The sequence below is a fragment of the Giraffa tippelskirchi genome, chromosome 4 (assembly GCF_054371585.1).
Source record: "Giraffa tippelskirchi isolate mGirTip1 chromosome 4, T2T-mGirTip1v1.2.pri, whole genome shotgun sequence".
NCBI lineage: Eukaryota > Metazoa > Chordata > Mammalia > Artiodactyla > Giraffidae > Giraffa > Giraffa tippelskirchi.
Window position 1 is genome coordinate 30,232,409 of NC_137278.1, and position 22,320 is coordinate 30,254,728.

General features: G+C 36.7%; 1 protein-coding gene across 3 annotated transcripts in view; it reads right to left on the reverse strand.

Moving 5' to 3' along the window:
• Positions 1-11,442: 11,442 nt before the first annotated feature.
• ATAD2B (ATPase family AAA domain containing 2B) overlaps positions 11,443-22,320 on the reverse strand; it is a 123,895-nt gene continuing 113,017 nt past the window's right edge. For all 3 annotated transcript variants that reach the window (XM_081592614.1, XM_081592613.1, XM_081592612.1), the window contains 4 exons: positions 20,947-21,630; positions 18,290-18,417; positions 17,859-17,987; positions 11,443-14,889 (listed from right to left, as the gene is read on the reverse strand). In XM_081592614.1, the coding sequence (XP_081448740.1) occupies positions 14,848-14,889; positions 17,859-17,987; positions 18,290-18,417; positions 20,947-21,630 (983 nt within the window). In that variant the 3' untranslated portion in view covers positions 11,443-14,847. The remainder of the gene's footprint in view (positions 14,890-17,858; positions 17,988-18,289; positions 18,418-20,946; positions 21,631-22,320) is intronic.

The following is a 22,320-nucleotide window of genomic DNA, read 5'->3' on the forward strand; positions in this document are numbered from 1 at the left end:
ACTGAAAATGCACACACACAAAACTCTATTCATTTTTTATAAAGCAATACCAAGGAATATATATGATAACTCCTTTCTGTGTAAGAATAAAGGGAGAAAATAATAAAATATACATGCAACTGTTTATGTTAGCAAAAGAAACACCAGGCAGATAACGACAAACTAATGAGATTCTTACCTTGGAAGAATTGGAGCTTCCCTTCTTTTTAAGGGATGGGGGAAGTAACACTTCTCTAGGGCTAAATATTTTGCACAGTCACGACTCTAACAAATATGTTTTATATACTAAAACCCATACACAACAAGAATGAGAGGGACCTTAAAACTGATTGAACTTATGTCTCTTGCTTGGCAGGCGGACTCTTTACCACTGCACCACCTGGAAAACCATGTGGGCATAGAGAGGAAGATTAACCGAAGTAACTTTTGAACACAGTACTTAGACTATACAACCTCAGACTAAAGACAAAAAGCACTAAAAACAGAATCTGAACTCTGTCTAGTACATTTGGGGTTTTTTGGTCGTATGGGCTATCTTATCTAACTACTTTATGCAATTAAAAATTTAGAAAATACATACATATATTCAGGATGAAGGAAGCTATCTTTCTAATTGAAGAAGTAAGTTACATATATGGAAAGATGAAAGGCTAGGGCAAAAGAGTGTTAAATAACGGGAAAAGATGTGCCATGCAAATACTAATTTTAGAAAACTAAGTAGCCATATTAATAACAGACAAGACTCTGAAGAAAGATAATTACAGGGGATGAAGGGGAGCATTACCTAATGATAAATGGTCCAATTCACCAACAAGACATAACTTTAAATGTGTATACAACTAACAACAAAGGTTCAAGCACAAGAAGCAAAAACTAACAGAAGTGAAAGGAGAAATAGACAAATCCACAATTATGGTTGGAGAGTTTCAATACTCCTCCCTTAGTAATTAATACAAGTAGACAGAAAATCATCAAGAATACAGAATATCTAAGAAACATAAGCAACCAATGTTATCTAACTGAGATTTTATAGAATCCTCCATCCAATGACAACAGAATACACTTTTTCCCTCCTGGTTGACAAAAAGCACTAACCAAGGCAGATCACATGCTAGGTAACAAAACAAACCAGAATAAATTTAAAAGAATTAAAATCATGCTATGCTAACTGTACCAGAATTAAATGAGAATTCCATAACACACAATCTGAGAAATTCCAAATATTTGAAAACTATACAACACATATTTAAATAATCCAGGAGTCAAGAGGAAATTTCAAGGTAAAGTAGAAAATATTTTTAAATAAATGAAAAGGAAAATATAACATTTCAAAAATACATGGGATATAGGTAAAGAAATGTTTATAAATTTTTAACATTAAATGATAATAGTGGAAAAGGAAGTCTCAAATCAATAATCTAAAGTTTCAGTTTAAGAAACTAAACACAAAACAAGAAGAAGGAAGGAAATAAACTTAACAGCAAAAATCAGAAAAATGAAAGAAAAAATAGGAAAAATCCATGAACCCTAAAACTAGTTTTTTTAAAAGATGCATAAAAACAGACTGATTGAGCAAGGAAAAAAGAGAGAGAGAAAAGACATGAATTGCCAGTATCAGGAACAAAAGAGGAGAGAGCACTACAGACACAACAGAGGTTAAAAGCTAACAAAGACTGTAATAGGATTGTGTCAAAAGGACTCAGGAACCAACTTGAGAAGGTTCCCACAGGCCAGAGACTGGACCATTTGGGCATCAATAAGCATAATTGTGGCAGGGCATTGAAATATACTAAATATGCTTAAATCTATGAATTCATAATGACATCAAGAAAACAAATTCATCACCTGAGGATAGGGACATCATTCATTTTTAAAACTTGTTAATAATGGTAAACAATCAAACATTAATCCTACCTTTCCTATAATGACTTGCATTACTGAATAACCAGATAATAGACAAGGCAAATAAATTAGTAAGGAGTGATTTCACTAGAACTCAATCATTTGCAAATTCTTAACGAATTAAGGTATCTAGGCATTGAGTATCAGTTACTACAACATCACAAAAAGAACAATAGCCAGATATAATGTGCTTTCTAGCAGAACACACTCATTATCACTTATAAAGTGTACCTGCATGTGCTCAATTGCTCAGTAGTCTTGTACAAAATAATTAAGATAAAACAAGAATCTGACTAGGCTCTAGATTAGTGTTATCCAATAGAAACATAATGCAAGCCACATGTGTTTTCTTTTATTTTTCCCCCTTGGAGGGGGGAGGGGTGTGGGGTGGGGAATGGGCAGCACTGCACAGAATGAGGAATCCTAGTTCCCCAGTTAGGGATCAAACCCATGCCTCTTGCAGCAGAACCAGATTTGCCACTCTCTTCTGTTCATTCTCAGTTAACGGCATTACTAATCTATCTGGTTACCCAGGCAGAAACCTAAGAGCAATTTCAGGCTTCTCCTTATCCTCAGTCCCAAAATACAATCACTAAGTCCTAATGCTCTTACCTCTACATTTTCTAGAAACTGTCCCTTTCTCACCATCACTACTACAACTTCCCTAGTTCAGGCCTGTGCATCTCTTACCTGGATACGAGAAAAGCATGTAAAGTTCTTGTTAACCTCTAATACCATTTTTTTCTTTGCTTTAGAATACAGCAAATCAGAAATGCCCATAGTTGCCTGATTAACATGTTTGCCTCTGTTTCCATACCTTTGTTATACTGTTTATTCTTCCTGTAATGTTCGCTCCCAACTTTTTACTACATAGATTCCTTCACTTTTTGAGATGCTGTTAAGATATCATATCCACCTGAAAAATCTTTTTAGGAATTCCTAGGTGAGCAGTCCCCTTCCTCTCTGTTCCAACCTCACCTCAGCTAAACCATTATCATTGCACTTACCTAATTTAAAACACTTTTTTTCTTTTACTGTGTCATCTTCTACTGAATATTTATTTCTAAGGGCAGAGACTGTTTCACCCAGCTTTTTAACTCCTGTGGCTAGCACATACTTGGCATATGACAGGTAGTCAATATACCTTGAGGAAAAAATTTTCAATTTTGTATGTATCTGTCAAATTAATATTTCTAAAGTTCCATTTTCAACATGCTATGGCGCTGTTCAAAAAGATTCAAGGACTATCACATGATAAAGTACAACTATCTTAAGTCTGATCCTCTATAACAAGACCCAAAACTACATACACAGCTTTATCTTCCACTGTCCTTCCTTATACATGTATCTTTAATTTTAAACAAGTCTACTCATAGTCTTTCAAACTGAGTGACCTTTACCTCTCAAAATCATTACAACCCATACAAACATTGGCCTATTAAATTTGAAACTTACTTAGCAACTCACTAGCAATTAAACTCTAATGCTGCATGATATTAAAAAGCACTGTTGTAGTGATACCTGGATGGGATGGCTACATCCACACTTCATTATCTCCAGCAAATGACTAGTCAGCAAAGGCCAAGATAACTTTTTAACTTGCAAAAGACATCACATATATGAGAAAAACATTAAACTTTTTTTATGCTTTACTCACCTTTTTCACCCCCAGTCCAGGCTTCTTTCATCTTTCTTGGCTTGAAGCTCATCAGGGATGAGAGGGAGAAGATTAGCTAGTATGGGACTTCTTTCCCTGAAGCTATGCTTCTTCTGTTAATCAAAATACTGACTCGAAAAAGTTCTAAATAGCAAAAATTTCAGAAAGAAATAAAAATTTCAGTAAGAAAATCAGGATGTCTTATTACCTTTAGTGCATGGCTGTTCAGGCCTGACACGTTAGCCACTAACAGTGGATTATTAGCCCAAAAAAGCCCTACACACATCAATCATTTCTGATTCTGGAACAAGAGGTACTGTCAGGAAAACAGTGGCATTAACAGAAGTCAAAAAAAAAAAAAAAAAAGGAGAAAGCCTGACCCCATCACCTCTGAGCACTCTGAAGATAAACTCTTGCTCCTGAAGCAGGGAAATTCCAGTGCAAAATCTTTCAATGAACACTTTAACTCTGTCTGAGTTTTGTATCTAATACACTGACCTAACAAAAGAAAAATGAGGTTAGGAGGGAAAAGGTGAAAGCAAACCAATGGAGTATATGAGACTATTCAAAAACCTCAAAATCATTGGTACAGATAATCTAAAAATGAAGGCATTCTTTCTAAGAGACTTCTGTTGAGATAACCAGCCAAGCCACAACTTTCCAAGGTCAGTTCTTGAAAGAATAGAGAGGGACTTCCCTGATGGTCCAGTGGTTAAGAATCCACTGTGTAATGCAGTCCCTCTTCGGGGAACAAAGATCCCACGTGCTGCAGGGCAACTAAGCCTGTCCGCCACAACTACTGAGCCCAGGCACCACAACGAGAGAATCTGTGTGTGGAAACAAAAGATCCTGCAAGGCGCAAGGAAGATCCCACGTGCCTCAACTAACCCAATGAGGTTAAATAAATAAATATTTTAAAAAAGGAAGAACAGAGAATATTAACGTAGGCTCAGATCAATTCAGTTCAGTTACTCAGTTGTGTCCAACTCTTTGCGACCCCATGGACTGCAGCACACCAGGCCTCCCTGTCCATCACCAGCTCCCCAAGTTTACCCAAACTCATGTCCATTGAGTCAGTGATGCCATCCAACCATCTCATCCTCTGTCATCCCCTTCTCCTCCCACCTTCAATCGATCCCAGCATCAGGGTCTTGTCAGATGAGTCAGTTCTTCGCATCGGGTGGCCAAAGTATTGGAGTTTCAGCTTCAACATCAATCCTTCCAACGAACACTCAGGACTGATCTCCTTTAGGATGGACTGGTTGGATCTCCTTGCAGTCCAAGAGACTCTCAAGAGTCTTTTCCAACACCACAGTTCAAAAGCATCAATTCTTCAGCACTCAGTTTTCCTTATAGTCCAACTCTCACATCCATACATGACTACTGCAAAAACCATAGCCTTGACTAGACAGACCTTTGTTGACAAAGTAATGTCTCTGCTTTTTACTATGCTGTCTAGGTTGGTCATAACTTTCCTTCCAAGGAATAAGCGTCTTTTAATTTCATGGCTGCAATCACCATCTGCAGTGATTTTGGAGCCCAAAAAACAAAGTCTGCCACTGTTTCCACTGTTTCCCCATCTATTTACCATGAAGTGATGGGAACAGATGCCATGATCTTAGTTTTCTGAATGTTGAGCTTTAAGCCAACTTTTTCACTCTCCTCTTTCACTTTCGTCAAAAGGCTCTTCAGTTCTTCTTCACTTTCTGCCACAAGGGTGGTGTCATCTGCATATCTGAGGTTATTGATATTTCTCCCGGCAATCTTGATTTCAGCTTGTGTTTCTTCCAGCCCAGCGTTTCTCATGATGTACTCTGCATATAAGTTAAATAAGCAGGGTGACAGTATACAGCCTTGACGTATTCCTTTTCCTATTTGGAACCAATCTGTTGTTCCATGTCCAGTTCTAACTGTTGCTTCCTGACCTACATACAGGCTTCTCAAGAGGTAGGTCAGATGGTCTGGTATTCCCATCTCTTTCAGAATTTTCCACAGTTTGTTGTGATCCACACAGTCAAAGGCTTTGGCATAGTCAATAAAGCAGAAATAGATGTTTTTCTGGAACTCTCTTGCTTTTTTGATGATCGAGCAGATGTTGGCAATTTGATCTCTGGTTCCTCTGCCTTTTCTAAATCCAGCTTCAACATCTGGAAGTTCACGGTTCACGTACTGTTGAAGCCTGGCTTGGAGAATTTTGAGCATTACTTTACTAGCGTGTGAGATGAGTGCAATTGTGTGGTAGTTTGAGCATTCTTTGGCATTGCCTTTCTTTGGGATTGGAATGAAAACTGACCTTTTCCAGTCCTGTGGCTACTGCTGAGTTTTCCAAATTTGCTGGCGTATTGAGTGCAGCTCTTTCACAGCATCATCCTTTAGGATTTGAAATAGCTCAACTGGAATTCCATCACCTCCAATAGCTTGTTTGTAGTGATGCTTCCTAAAGCCCACTTGACTTCACATTCCAGGATATCTGGGTCTGAGGTGAGTGATCACACCATTATGATTATCTGGGTCATGAAGATCTTTTTTGTACAGTTCTTCTGTGTATTCTTGCCACCTCTTCTTAATATCTTCTGTTTCTGTTAGGTCCATATCATTTCAGTCCTTTATTGAGCCCATCTTTGCATGTAATATTCCCTTGGTATCTCTAATTTTCTTGAAGAGATCTCTAGTCTTTTCCCATTCTATTGTTTTCCTCTACTTCTTTGCACTGATCAATGAGGAAGGCTTTCTTATCTCTCCTTGCTATTCTTTGGAACTCTGCATTCAAATAGTAGCCTACATTTATCCAACTTTGTATTTACTGTTGCTAATGTATACAATTCTATTGGGAGCGCTGGCTGAGTGGTTTCATAAGGGAACCCCAATTGTTATTATCTTTAGCTTTTTTCCTGTTGGGCTGATGGTATTTCCCAGAGAAGGCTCCATTATACTCCTATCTGGAGAGACTTTTCCAGTGTTTCAAAAGCAGCTTTTTAGTCTCCCACTCTTAAATATAAGCAGATAGCAGAGAATTACCAAACATTTGAAAAAAGGCTGTAATACTAAAGAGGAGCTAAAACAAAGAAGAAAAGCAACTTGGAGGAAAGAGTCTGCTCAGGTAGAAGAAAAAGTAATTATTAATCTCTACAGAGAGATGAGCTGATATTGCATCCATGAAACAAGAACAAAGTGATACTTTTGAAAAATCATGGGAACCAAAATAGTTTTAAAAAATTAAATATAGAAATAAAAATTTGAAAGAAAATTACAGAAAATTTAAAGAAATTACAGAAATTTAAAGAAAATTAAAGAGCAGTCTAGGCAGGCCAATATCTGGGTAACAGTATTTCTAGAAATGGAAAACAAAGAAAACAAGGTGAGCAAAAAGAAATAACTCAGGAAAAGTTCTCAGAAGGATGAGTTTCCAGAGTAAAGAGGCTCACAGACACCCACCTGGACATGTCTGTGAAATTCCAGAACATTAGGGAAAGATGACTCTAAAAGCTTTGGGAAAGGAAAACAGTATCAGGAAAATGGGTCAAGGATCAGAATAGCAGTGTACTTCTCAACAGCAACACAGCTTATAAACGATAAGAAGAGAAAAGGCAAGGATGGTTGTTAAAGAAAATAGCTATGCAACACCTTGGTAGACACCAATGCAAAATTGGAAAAGGAGATGAAGTTCTCAAGAAGATGAAATGCTAGCATACCTTCTATGTTTGAAAATACTAAGAAGGGAGTTGGTCTGCCGGGGATGAATTTAGGGACCAGTAGCAGTTAATACACAGAAAACTAGGCAAATTAACAACAAAGACTTATTAACCAAAAAATGTACATGAAAGAAAAATAATATAGCTCAGCTGTAAATAGCTTTTACACACTCTCAATAAGGCAAATACTAAATAATGATCTAATGACAATTATAACCAGCTAGGAGGATAAGAAAATAAGCATAGGTTTGTGTTGGAGACAGGTGTGACTATACTCTTCCACAGTGGGAAATCAAAAGATAATGGTAAAAAAAAAAAAAAAAAAAAAAGATAATGGTAAGAACTAGAAACTAAAACAGCAGCCATGTAAAAATATTACTTAGAAATACAGAGATGCATACCAAAATAGTTTCAGGTGTTGTAAACAATTGGCTCTAGGGAAACTAGTTCTTCTTATGGGGAAATGAGGAGATTGCTGGTTTGTATAATAAGTCTTTTAGAACCTAAATACTTTGTTCTTTAAGCCACCTACTTGTATTTAAGTTTAAAAATTAATTTTAAAGATATAAAATAACTCCATTTATATACATTTAAAAAACTCAAATCATTTTTATGGATACATAAAAATATACTACTTGTATAATTAGAGTGGTAATGATTAAAAATTATTGAACACTTCCTATGTGCCTGGTACTATCCCAAGTGCTTCACATTGGCTGGCTCAAACACATAATCCTCACAGTAACCATCATGGGCTTAGCAGTACCATTATCCCCCATCTAAAACATAGACTGATGTGCAGACAGATAAAATAACTTGCAGAATGTTGCATAGCCAAGAAGGGATTTAACTAGGATTCAAACTCAGTGAGTCTGGCTTCAGCACCCCACACTATTACCTTCTCAAATAACAAGTTAAAACACAGACAAGAAAGATGTTCATTGAAGGCATCAGAGTGTCTCCCTCTGCTGATGAAAGAAAAAGAATGGGACCGGGGAAGGAAAAGGGACCTTCATCCTTATCCAGAATTAAAAAACAAAATCAATTATGACAAACTGTTAGAATTTAATTCTGGATGATGGGAATATGCATGCTATATTATTCTCCATAGTATTCTATAGTTTTGAAAGCGCTTATTAATAGGGGAGAAAAACTTGCATAAAATGAATTTCTCTTCTACCTTAATGACAGATCAGTAAGAATCCAAGCTCTGAAGCCACACAAGGCAGAAACCCCAGCTAACACTCATTACCCGTGGAGCCTTGAGCAAGTTGCTCAACCAACTCCTTATTTCAGTTTCCCCTTAAGTGACAGTTCTTACCTCATATAGTGCTGTGGTAATTAAACGGTTAATTCTTAAAATGAGGCCTAACATGCAGATGTCTGCTATTATTACTACCCTCCTTACTGTCACCCAGACATCCGCCACTACTAGATGACATCTTGTTTGCTCCTTGCCCATTGAACTGTAAGCTCCAAGAGAAGCAGGACCTTGCCTGTCCTGTCCTCGGCTGTAATTCTAATGCCAAGAACTGGGCTTAGCAAGTGGCAGTCACTCAAATAAATTTGTTAAATAAATTTTGACCTGCGGTGACACAGAACTGCTTGTACTATCCCCTTCAGCTGTCATGCTATTTCACTTCTCAATCTGTGCTTCTGTTGTTCCTTCTGCCTGGAAGGGCTTTCCTAGCCAGCTCAGGCATGAGGTTTCTCAGGAAGGCTTCTCTGAGGTTGGCTACATGCTCCTCCTCTGTACATCTATAGTGCCTTATGCAGAACTCAGTTGTAACACATGAGTTATAATACTGAAATGATGTATGTGTGTGTCTGTCTACCCACACAAGAAGTCAAGCATAGCAATTAAGAGCATCCACTCGAGTCAGACTGTCTGCACTTGAATCCTGGCTATGTGACCTTGGGCAAATTATTTTATGTTTCAGTTTCCTGGCCTGTAAAATGAGGATAATAATAACACTTATCTCGTAACACTCTCATAGGATTAAAATGGTTTCTATTTGTATTTATAAAACATTCACAACAGTCCATGGCACCTAGTAAATGCTATATAAGTAAGCTGTAACAATCTCCTTGAACACAGACACACGTTCTTGCCCATGTTTACATTCCCTCAAACTGATGACTTTTACACTAGTCCAAACAAAAGGATTAGTGCCCAAACTAAGTCAGCTGCAATAAAGATGGAGAAGGGGTGATGGAGAAGGGGTGATGGATATGAGACAAGTTTAGAATGAGAAAAAAAAAATCAACAGAACACACCACATGATTACAATGAGATTCATCATAAGGAAGAGAAAACTTAGGATGACAGGATTTGGAGTTTTGATGGACCAGGTTTTATTCACAAGATGAAAAATATAAGAAAAGGAAAAAGGAGAGCTATTGGCAAATTTTTAACAACAAAATGCTTCATTCAATGCTTAAACAAAGAAGAACACTTAAAAAGAACAGTTCAAACTCTGACTAACCATGCCAGAAATCTGGTACATTATATCTACAAGAACTTAAGCTCCATGAGGACAGGGACTTTTTCTGTTTTGTTGGCTGCTTTATTTCTAGCTCCTGCAACATATAGTAGGCACTTATTATATATTTGTTGAACCTGTGAAAGGATGATTTAGGTAAGTTTCAGCTTTCTATGTCAATTAAACCAAAAAGTAAGTTAAAGATTTACTATATGTCCAGCATTGTTTTAAATTCCTACAGGGAATATAAATTACGATACTTGTTTTGTATCCCCTTTCCCACATGAATAAATTACTAAGTTACACAATACAAAATACAGCTAAATTCTGAGGAGGAACAATATCATAAGAGATATCTATTGGTACAGAATGGGCATGAATAAAGTGATACAATATTAATATGAAGGGTCACAAGAAACTAAGAAAAAGTTTTGGTAAAGTGAGGTTAGACTGTACAAAAGTCAAAGAGAGGAAAAGGGCAAATATTAATAAATATTTATATTATTTACATTTGCCAATATGTATTTATATTGGCAAATATTAATAAAATGCCAACTCTCTCTGAAGACCTTCCTCATTGTCCCATTCCTAAACAGAATTGATTCCCTTCTTAGAACTACGAACAGCACTGTGATCCTCTGTTACGGTCCTTAACCCACTCAGTCATTTCTACTAGTATTTGTACCAACTTCCCCTAGCAGACTATAAGCTCCTGAAGGACAGAGAATGTCACCTGTATCATATGTCACATATTTCTGACCCAGTGTCTAGCACATAACAGATATGATTGTGTGGGAAAGAGAGAGAATTTGTATTCTAAAACATAGCCAAGAGACAACTTTTCAGGTGTTTGGGCATGAGGACTAAATGAAGCAGATACTTAAAGATTAGTCTCTCACTTTACTGTAGTTTTGAGTCCAGTGGAAAACTAAAACTGGATATATAAACCCAACTTCATCCCTGGGGCCCTCAAAACTTGATTGAGACAAATTCAATTATAAACTCCCTATCTAAATATTCAGATAAAACTTTTAAAAGTCTGTTTCCCAGGTTTATCAATATCAGCCTTTTGATACATACAATAATCAAAAGTAAAAATTAAACAATCTGCAAAACCAAGAAAAACAAATTCAAACAGTTCCTTTTTATGATCTTTAAAAATGGGGGGGTGGAATTAAAGATTTATGTAGAGGAAGATTAGTATCCTAACCTTGGGATATATATACACATTAGACAACAGAAATATGGGCAATCTAAAGCCAAGTACATTCTATTCACTTAAAGCAATAACCCCCATGAAATTCTGGTGTGAAATCTCTCTCCACATTTAAATTCTATCTATTATTCAAAATACACCAATAACTACTTGATCAGAGAGAAGAGCACTATAAAATAAGTGAACCATACTACCTGATTGTCTATTGTAGCATAGTCTTCCAATGAGAAAAACAAATCGCAGAAGTAATCCATTTGATTCTAAACAACTTTTAGACAATCTTCAAGAGAAGTTAAAACTACACTTGTTCAACAGAAAAACTTTAAGCTAAAAAATACCTAGGGTGACTAAATCTAAAAGAATCATAGAACAAGATTTTGGGGGTGCTTAATAAACATCAACATGCCCTAGCTGCAAAATAGATGAGTTCAGCTAGAAACAAAGCATTGCATTTGCAGCCAATAGTAATGATGATTAAGCTGAAGAAAGACATGTTTTTCTTGTCATCTTTATTCAAGTATTTCACAGCAGTTATATTACAAATTACAGTAAATGTTCAAAATTCCAGAATTCAAAAATTAAATAATTTACTTCAAACTAATGTAAAATGAAGTCAAATGTAAAACACCAACTTAACACAATTCTAAATTAAACTACAAACCCAAAATAGACCATAGTTGAGGAGGTCTACTTACTCTACAAAGTAGACATACATGAATGAAACCAAAGAGGACTCCCAAAGTCTAAATAACCGAATGTACAAAATACAAAAGATGTTGGTACAAGTCCAAATTCAAGCTTACAATGTGATTACAAATAATAATTATAATAACAATGGCATTCAGCTACGGGGCCTGACACTGAAGATACCTACTGAATAGCACCATAGCTGAACCAACTTAATCAAAAAATGGGAAGATATTACCACCCCACTCCCTAAAAAACAAAATCCAGTAAACCTACAAATACATTGGCATATGAGAAAAATCAAGTCATGAAAGGATGTACTGAAAAGACAACAAAACAAAACAAAAAAAAATTAATCACAGGTGAGATTCAAGCTCAAAAACACAATTAACTCCACAGCCATCAGTTTCAACCCTAGTGCGGTTCCATCGTCTTCAAAAGCTCCTATGGTCCCCACAGCTGAGCATTAACTATTGTTGGGCTGGGCTGTGATACACATTTTAGTGATCTGGGAGCAAGGTTTTACACAGGAGCTAATGTATAATGCTCACAATAGGAAATAAGAACAGAGGTCAATTTGTACATATTTTTGCCAATGCTATACAGCAAAAATCAAGAATTACAAAACGTAAACAAAATTGAGTCTGCTTGGATAATTTCACAAGCTGCTTTAAATTATAGAACCACCAGATATCTGTAAAATAAGCAAAACTGGTATAGTGTGTTTCTTTTGCAGGGGGAAAGGGGCCAGAGGAGTTGATACAATTTCAGCTCATTTTTCTCCCCTTGGCATTAGACTGGCTTTCTCTTTAAGACCTAAACTGTTCAGAGTGGCAGATCCTATCATACTGAGGTTGCCTCCTATTTCTCTTATCTCTATCAAGGTTAAAATTAAAAAACTTGATCTTTTGGAAGCATTTTAATGCTGAACATAAATAAATTTCTCTTGTCAAACTCACTGATGGCTAAAACCTTAACTTGTACAAATTTAGTAACTTACTAAGAACATGTGCATTTTTTTTTCCATTCACAAGTGCTGCTGTTACTTGAACAGAATGCTTCTGAATTAGAGTAACTGGAATAAATATTTAAACAAAAATAGTGCAGCAAGAACCTGAGACTTGCAAAAAACCCTTTTACCAGAAACTTGCTACAAAAAATCTGCTACATCTTATTTCATCAAATCTTTAAATTCTGTAACAATTTTCATCAAAATACAAAATGCTAATGTATTAGACAGTAAAATAGCTTGAACTGGTATGATGGTAATAAATACTAAAGAAAGCATGAAAATCCTCCCAATAATCAAATTAGAGGTTTCAAATGACCTCCCCTTTAAAATTGGTTCATTGTTAATCGCACTTGCCCACCTTAAAAATACAGTGTGTCTACATGGGTAGCATCTTGAATTATATGACTAACTGAATATCATGAAAAGTTCATAGGTATAAAGAAAACAAGTGGCATTATTTTAAAATTAAACTAGAGTTAGAAAGCGTAAAATGTTCATGTAAATGCAAAGAAGCACTTAAGATTACTGCAGTAGCCTTGGCATGCTTTCTGCACTGGCATCCAGCACCCTACAAAGCCAGAGACGAGGAGACAAGTACCTTAGCTTCAGCATGTAAACGGTGGTGAAGTGAATACAGAACTCTGTAGACACCATTGGTAACTAAAATACAAAAAGCTGAGGTAGCTCAGTATCTCTGCAGTAGTCCAAGACTATTTGCTCTAATTAAAACCCAAACTACATGTGTTGCATATATTGGAAAGACACACCTGTGCAGCTAACGGCTATAATGAATGAAGGTATCAAGCCAAAATTCTCTACTTTTTTGTTTAAAAATCATCTGATAAAAAAGTCACTGCACTCCTTTTGCCTCTTTGCAACTGCCTAGACTGTGTCTCTGAATTTGTAGAAAGTTTTTGTAAAACTAGTAATCCATAATTAATTTTAGATAAGTACAAGTCACAGAAATCACTCAACAAGATCCAAAATGGGTTCCTATCAAAATGAATAGTTAGTTGTGAAGGTAAGCTTATGATGAGGGATTTAAATATTAATACTGTTATTCAAGGACCTATATCAGAGCTCACTTGCAACTATGGATATTGAAAAAGAATTTTATGGAGCTCCTAGACAAAAATTCCTCTTTTCTTTCCATTTGGCAAGTCCTGGCTTTAAAACAAAACAGTAATAATTTGCTATACATGAAAATCATTCTTCTCTGGGAACTCAAACATGAATATCCATTAAATTACCACTGACAGAAGAAAATAGAAGGCAGTTCTATTTTCTGACCATCATTGTCATCAATACCAAAAAGAGCGTGGTTTTTTTTTTTGATGGATTGTGTATTATTTGTTGTTGTTGTTGTTTCATCACATGTTTCTTAAACAGAAAGGAACTATACAGGAAAACTTACCATTTTTAGTATATTTTGTAGCTTAACAACTTTCTTGATTGAGTTTTAAAAGCAAGATAGTCATTTTATACCAAATCACTGGCTGCCTCTTAATGATACAGAGTATCAAAACTTATTTTCAGGGTTGTGACCAAAGAAAACATTCTAATTCATTTGCTACAAACAAGCTCATCCTTGTGTTTAGCCTTATCCTTTCTCAAATGAATAAAAAGGCACATTAAAGGCAGTTCTAAAGAGCCTAATCTAATTTCATCCAGTTTCTTCAGTTTCCCACCAGAATATACCATAGCCAATTTCAAAACAGGCTTTAGTCCATTACCCAGAGAAAAAAATAAAACAAATATGATAAAAGGGGTAGAAAGGAGAGGGAAAGGAACAGGTTGCCCATTTTTTAAACAATTCAACACAGTAAGAACTGCCCCATCCAGTTTCCTCAAATTTGCTGGTCTGCTCCCTAAGAGAGAAGTCTCCAAAAAAGAGTGCACAAAAAGAGGAGCAGAAGTGAGAGCAGTTTCTGTAGCACCAAAATCTCCAATCTGTGGGGTTGTATTTTTTATTTGTGGAAAATACAACATGTTTCTGAAGTTCTGTTTGGTTCTTGTAGGCTGGTTGGTTTCAGGTACCTGAGACAATAGCACCAAATTCAACAGAGAGAAAGAATGAGTGAGAGAGCACTTTACACCAAGGCTCTGCACGTTAATTGGTGCAATTTGAAATTGAATGGCTCAGAAGACTGCTCTGTCAGGAGCAGATTGGAGGGGATAAACCACTCTTCTTGAAAGGTTCATAGGAATGTCTCAAACATATGAACTGTTCTTTCCATCTCCTATAAGGGGGAGGAAAAAAGTACAAGTTACCTATTAAAGGAAATACAAAAGCATTACGGAAAAATTCACTTCAACTCAACTTTCTCAAGAAAGAATTTTAGATACAAAGTTAAGCTTTAAATATATTTCTGACTATAATACTATAGGTACTGTGTAAGACTATCTGCCCTAGACATTTCCAAATGCCTTCTGTTTTACATTTAGGCTAAAGAGGATGACGCTAGCAACAATGAGTTCTTATTATACCAGATATTTTATTAAGAAATTTGCATATATAAATAATTTGCCAGGTAGTATAAATAGCAGAGTCAGGATTTGAATACAGGTAGCCTCACTTCAGAGCCTACACCCTTCCCTACTCATCATGGAGTGGGATGCCATTTCCTTCTCCAGGGGGTCTTCTCGACCCAAGAATTGAACCTGGGTCTCCAGCATTCCAGGCAGATCCTTTACCATCTGAGCCACCAGGGAAGTCCTCATTATATTCAACTCCCAAAGCAAAATGAATGTATTCCGTATAGTAAAACTTGTACCCAAAGTAGAATGCACCTTGTTCCCCATGCTGTTCACTTCCATTAGAGTTGAAATTTAGAAAGAAAAAAAAAACCCAGGAAGAGTCAATGCCACCACCACCAGGAATGCCACTCACTGGTGATTCTGCTATAGATTTTCTTCCCTCCTAAATGAGGCCCCAAGATTATACGGTTCCAAGACCCAGACTGAAAAATGTTTCACTGCTGAAGAGTATTCAGTTCATTCATGATAATCAAATATCATCGTGTGAACAAAGAAGTTCTAGAATTTAAAAAGGTAAAGAACTCTACCCCACACATTACATTTAGATAGGCACATGCCAAATACATCTAAGACATCTGGTTTTCTTTTCCCTCTTTATGAAAAATAAATGTGTGTGTGCTCAGTCATGTCTGACTCTTTGCGATCCCATGGACTATAGCTCATCAGGCTCCTCTGTCCATGGGATTTCCCAGACAAGAATACTGGAGTGGGTTGCCATTTCCTACTCCAGGGATTTTCCAAACCCAGGGATCAAACCCCCATCTCTTGTGCCTCTGCGTTGGCAGGTGGGTTCTTTACCACTGCGCCACCCAAGACACCTCCAAAGAAATTAATCCTACATCTCTACAGAACTAATAAGGTATACTGACAGATTATCATCTAATCAAAAGGTTATATAAATCTTCAATCAAAATTACTCCTGCTAAATGTTTCATCATATGTTACTGAGTAGGAGAAAAGTCCAGTTATGAAACAGAATATACAATACTATCCCAACTTTTAAATATACATTCATACTTATATACATGTTATATACATCTAGACATTTTTAAAGGATGGAAGATATTCTAAGAGATTAACAATGATTAGTTTCCTCCAGATGGTTGTATGTGGGTGATGTTTTTATTTTTTCAGTTTTGCTTTCCTGTTATTTCTACATTATTATATAAAGTTGGTACAGATTCATAAAAATGTGACAGAAAAATATGATTACAAAAGAAGTTTTAAGTGCTCTCTTGCTTTGATTGACATATAATGCAGGCACTGTTGTTGTTGTTTAGTTGCTGAGTCATATCTGACTCGTTTTTGACCCCATGGATTGTGTAGCCCACCAGGCTACACAATCCACAGGATTTTCCAGACAAGAATACTGGAGTGGGTTGCCATTTCCTTCTCCAAGGGATCTTCCTGACCCAGGGATTGAACCTGCATCTCCTACACTGCAGGCAGATTCTTTACCACTGAGCCACCTGGAAACCCCAATACAGGCATACCCTGGAGACACTGCCTTCCAGACAAAAACAAAGGCAGTCATATAAATTTTTTAGTTTACCAGTGCAAATAAAATTTGTGTTTACACTACACTGTGTAATGGCATTATGTCTAAAACACAATGTACACACCCTAATTTTTTTAAATATTTTAAAATTTGTGGGAAAAAAAATGCTAACCATCATCTGAGCCTTCAGAAAGTCATAATCTTTTTGCAATAACATCAAAGATCACTAATCACAGAACACCATAATATAATAATGAAAATGTTTGAAATATTGCAACAATTATCAAAATGTAACACAGAAACATAAAGTGAGCAAATGCTGTTGAAAAATGGAGATGTTGCCACAAATCTTCAACTTGCAAAAACTACAGTATGTGCACAGCACAATAAAGCAAGATATGCCTGTATTCCTTATTACACATGCAAAATAGGCAATTCCTCTACACATAAATCTTTAACATACTAAAAATGTTCCTTGAGAACAGACACTTTCGTCTTATTCATTTTTTGCATTCACATTTGCTCAGATGACCTCAAAAAGCAGAAGAGTGACTTAATGATGTAAATTATATGAAAAAAGATATAAGTTCATATTTATAAGAAATTTTCTTATGGCCCAGAATTGTCTAGAAAGGGAATGGCTCATTTCTATGGTATCCAAGCATAAGTACAACCACTCATGTGGCTGTTTCACAGGACTAGATCTGATTAAATGAGATGATTTTAAAGTTCTCTTCCAATCATTACTAGGGTGGCCAATAGGTCTCATGGCCCATACCAGCTCCTTTTAACCAGTAGTGGCTGCCTAGAGAGTAGTGGTCAATGGACTGTGAGGCCATGCTCACGTTCAACAGGCCCAAGTGATATGCATAATCCATGAAGTCGCTGAGAAGCAAGGAAGGAGAGAATTGCGACATGCTATTCTATGTATCTGCCAACCATGAATTTCTGTGTTTTGATAAACAAAGAATCCCAGATTACTTCTGTTCTGAGACAAAAGGGTACAAAGAGGTTATTTTTATAACTCTTAATGATTCTTCTTAATCTTAACTCTTCAAATCACTCTTCAGTTACTTGGTGAAAAATTTAAAATAAAATAATTTTGTTTTCTCTTTACTTTGTGACAACTGAAAGCACATATTTACTTATTCTCCAGATGAACTAAACACTTACCTCTACAAGTTGTGATTTGTCATAATCTTTACGGTGACGGTAGATGCACTGACTAAGAAGAGAATATAATCTCTCAAGTTGATCAACTGCCAGATTGTTGCTTTTATCTACCAACAAATCAAGCAATTTCTAAGAAAAATTAAAAGAATAAAATAAAGTTTGATTTCATTGTTCAGACTGAAACAGTACTACTTAAATGCTAGGCAACAGATACCACATGCTATGGTGTAAACCTGACACCTTAGTTTAGAAGATTCCAGGGCTTAGTTTATTACCAAGAACATTCTCATATTTCTAAACCCCTCAAAACACAAATAACTCTTCTTCATTAGAAGCCCTAGAGTACTTATATTCCAAGGTTCAAGGAAAAAATTACTAAAACTAGCTTTATTTCCATTCATTTAAAACTTCCCGGGAAGAGCTAAGCTTACCTTCAATCTCTCGTGATCAACTATAAGAGGCGGCACAGGCTCAGATGGCTCTTCTGGAACCAGTTCCAGGCTTGTTGTTTTTGCCTGTTCTAAAATTAACTTACGATATTTCTTTACTTTAGAAGCACCTACAATTGGAAAAAAAAATGCAATGCAGCAAATAAAAGTTAACAAAAATCAGGCTTAAACTATTATAAATTCTTTTACCCACCACAAATCCTTTTTGGAATAAGGACACTATTCTTCAAGTAATAAATGATTTTTTGAGGTAAGACTAAGAAACCCAAGTTAAAGAGGACTAAACCACAACTGTGAAAGCCAAGTCATACCAGAATATCATCTAACAAATGTATCCACTGAAAGGAAGATAAAAGCAATCTTCAGCTCTAAGCAGTAACTTATAAACTATCTTCACTCTCTGTATGATAATCATTTTAAAATGTGGAGCTTTCAGAACTAGAAGAAAAGACAGCAACATAGAAAAGCAGATGCTAACACAAAGTAAGGGCAACCTGCTTCATATCTGCCTCCCAAAGCAAAACATTTTCCTCAGCATTGCCTGAAATTTCTTATTTTTCTCAGTTATACTGCCTGTGTTACACAATATTTTCTCTTAAAGATATAAGCCCATTAAAAATGCAAAAGGTCTAGTGTCTTTTCCTACTACGTTAGAGTAAATTAATATAATTTAATTACTTTCCTCCCAACATTCTCCTGAGACCAACCATACTGAAAAAAAACAGAAATTTGGAGGCAGCTAAGTATTATCTGACAGCACCAGGCACTCTGAGGGGTAGGGAGGGTAGGCAGACCATCAAGCCCTATGCACTCTGAGTAGGAGCACTCTTACAAAGAGACGGGCAGGGGTAGGGGGCCACAAGGACAAAGTTGGACCATTTCAGAACTTTATACAGGACCTGGCCCATGTTCTGGGAAACTAAGGAGAATCTTTCTCCTCCCTCCTGCATTAGTCCTCTTATTCCCAAGTCTTAAAACAATTCTTTCTCATTAAGGCCTGCCATATAAATAATAAAAGAAACAAGATGTTGCCTTCAAAAACATATACCCTGATGTATCAGAGAAATTTTATATTAAAGACAGCCTTTAGCCTGAAAACCTATATTTACAGTTCAATTAACATATGCTAGGAGTTTTGTTAAGACCTTACGAATCCTCATTATTACACCCATGGACCTCTCGGGGGTCCAAGAACCTGAGTTAGGAACCACTGCATTAGATTACATAGCCCTGGACAGTTACAAATGAAATCTTCAGGTGAAGCTTTTACACAGCAAATACTTTTAAAGCTGTTAGCTGAACATAATATTCATTTAAACCTTTTCTGTAAGCTTACTAAAATCTGATAGTGAAGTAGCATTACAAAGACTCCCCTGCCCACCCACCCATTCTGTCTCATAACAGGAGTCTTTCCCTTTTCCCCACTCTATCCCATTCATTACTTAATTCTAGCTTCAACACATTTTTTAAGTTCTGCCTATATGAAAACCCAGATAAATAATGCTTCTAAAACTGCTACTATTAAATATTAAAAATTTTCAAGAGGCAGCATTTAAATCTGTACCTCTCTCTTTATCCATTAAAAGAATTCTAAGACTTTGAACAATACCATCCTACTCTAATTCTTCTGGGTGACTCAAATAAACTGGCATTAAAAAACTTTTCTCACAGAGCCCAAATCCCAGGCTAACACCATATACTCCACACAATTTAGAGAGCACAATACAATTTTGAGATAATCGAGTACAAGACTGAGTTACCTATTTAGGAAGGAAATGCACCCTGAACAGGGTAGGTCTGTCTCTTAACACACCCCACCCACCACAGGCTAAAGAATCATGATAAATAGCAAAGCAGGGCCAGAAACCCTCAACTCCCCCCTATCCACTACTTCTTCGGCAATCACACATCCAAGGGAAGTCAGGAGTAGGCAGAGAGCTCTGACTCGGCAAGCATCAAGTCACTTTGACAATGAGGATTCTGCTGCTTTCTTCCACCACTGGTTTATGAAGCAACAGTGTCTCTAGATTAACACCCCTCAGATTCAACTGACAATGACTGCCTGGCATGAATATACCTTAGGATGTGCCAGGTAACTGGAGAGGCAATTAACATACAAGACTTATTTAATCCCTGAAGTGACACTACCCTGAAGTTTAATTCAGAAGATGGAACGACCCAGGGCCAGAGAATACAAGCAACTAACTCAGAGTCACATGATTATAATAAACAACAGTGGAAATATAATGTGGGTTTATATGACTCTGATATACCATACTGCCATAGCATCCAAGTCTTCTCACCTACCCCTCACCCCATCCCGATAATCCTTCTGTCAGAAATCCCATCCTCTTAACAACTGTGGATTTATTCAGCTTTTAGTCATAAATCCATTAGGAAAGGGACGCTAATCAGACAGGAGCACGAAGAGGAAGCAGCCAGGAAAGCAATGCCTTCTGGATGATAAACCCTCTAAAACATACATCAAAATTTATTATGTGTGTGTACACTTTTCTAGGAAATGGGGTGAAAACTGCAACAGATTCTCAAAGAAGTATAATTATTCATCAACTACTGCTACTGGGGACCAGATAAAATATGCGTGTAATTAACTCTGCAGTTTAAAACATTAGCTCTACCTTCTTTATCCAGTTCAGCATCTTTAACCTCCACATCAGGGCCAGGCTCTAACTTCTCGTTAGAGCTACACTCCAGTGCCTCTAGTTTCTCAGGATCATCTCCATGATTTTCATTTGAAGTTTCTGGTTTTTCTCTTGACTGGTCCTCCAGGAGAGTCTTTTGTCCAGAACTACATTTATCTCCACTGCCACAGCAAGAAACTACTTCAGCTTTGCCATTCTGACACTCCAGAATTGGTATTCCTTCAAAACTGTCTGTGGAGGCCTCACCATTTAGACAGCCTCCTTTAAGGAAAGGCTCTTTCCGAGATGTCTGTTCTGGATTTAGAGAACTGCTGCTGTTGATGAGGAGAGACTCATTTGAACTTTCCTCTTCAGTAGATGCAAAGTTCTCTTTTGTGCTTGCTCCATTGTTAAGCCTCTGCCCCTGGTCCATGTCCATGATGTCACAGGATGATTCATCATTGGTCATAGATAAGTCTCCAGTCTCTTCTCCATTTTCTTCATGGCAGTCAGTGCTTACCTCAAACTCTCCATTTTCTAGCAACTTCCTGTCCTCCATATGATTCTCATAGTCAGTAAATTTGGTGTCCTCTTCATCTTTTTTTAAATTATTGACTTTCCTTTTCTTAATAATTCCTTTACCCCACTGTGATCGCCGCCGTGATTTTCTCCGAACTCGAACTATTTTACAAAGAAGGGAAAAAGATATGTAGAACTTGGAGGTGCAATGCTTGTTTCACAAATGTTTATTAAATAAGATCCAAAAGAAAGTAAACCCACACTACCATAACACAGAGACAAAAACTACTTAGCTCTTGGCACCCATGCTGACTAATCTTCATACCTACAAAATGGATATGATGTCAGGGATGAGCTCTGACAAATGAAAAAATTTTTAATTTATTTCCTGTATGAGTTGACTAAGCACTTACCCTTTACGACTATCCTAGATCCTACTTTATTGCTTTTCCTAATTCCTAACACCGGAGGGCCAAGCACACTACACATTTAGGGAATGGTCACATTACCAGGCTACCTGGAAGGTTTGGGGCTACAGCCCTGGATTTCCACCAGGAAAATGAGTGCTTTGCCAGCAAGATCCCCCCAAAGCTCTTAAACCATAAAAGAAATTAAGATGATCGAATATGTGAAGAGACAAAAGTTACAGATATCTCTACTGCCTCTCGTTTCATAAGAAATAGAAGCCCTATGAAGTTTATACAGACAATGTGGTTAGCCACCTGTTAGCCTTCTATCACAAATGTTTCTCCTAGCAGGTTCAATTTCTTGCAAAGTTGTTATTGGAAAATATGAAGAAAACAAGTCCTCTGCTATCAAGGCAACAATAACAACATTAATAAACACTGAAAA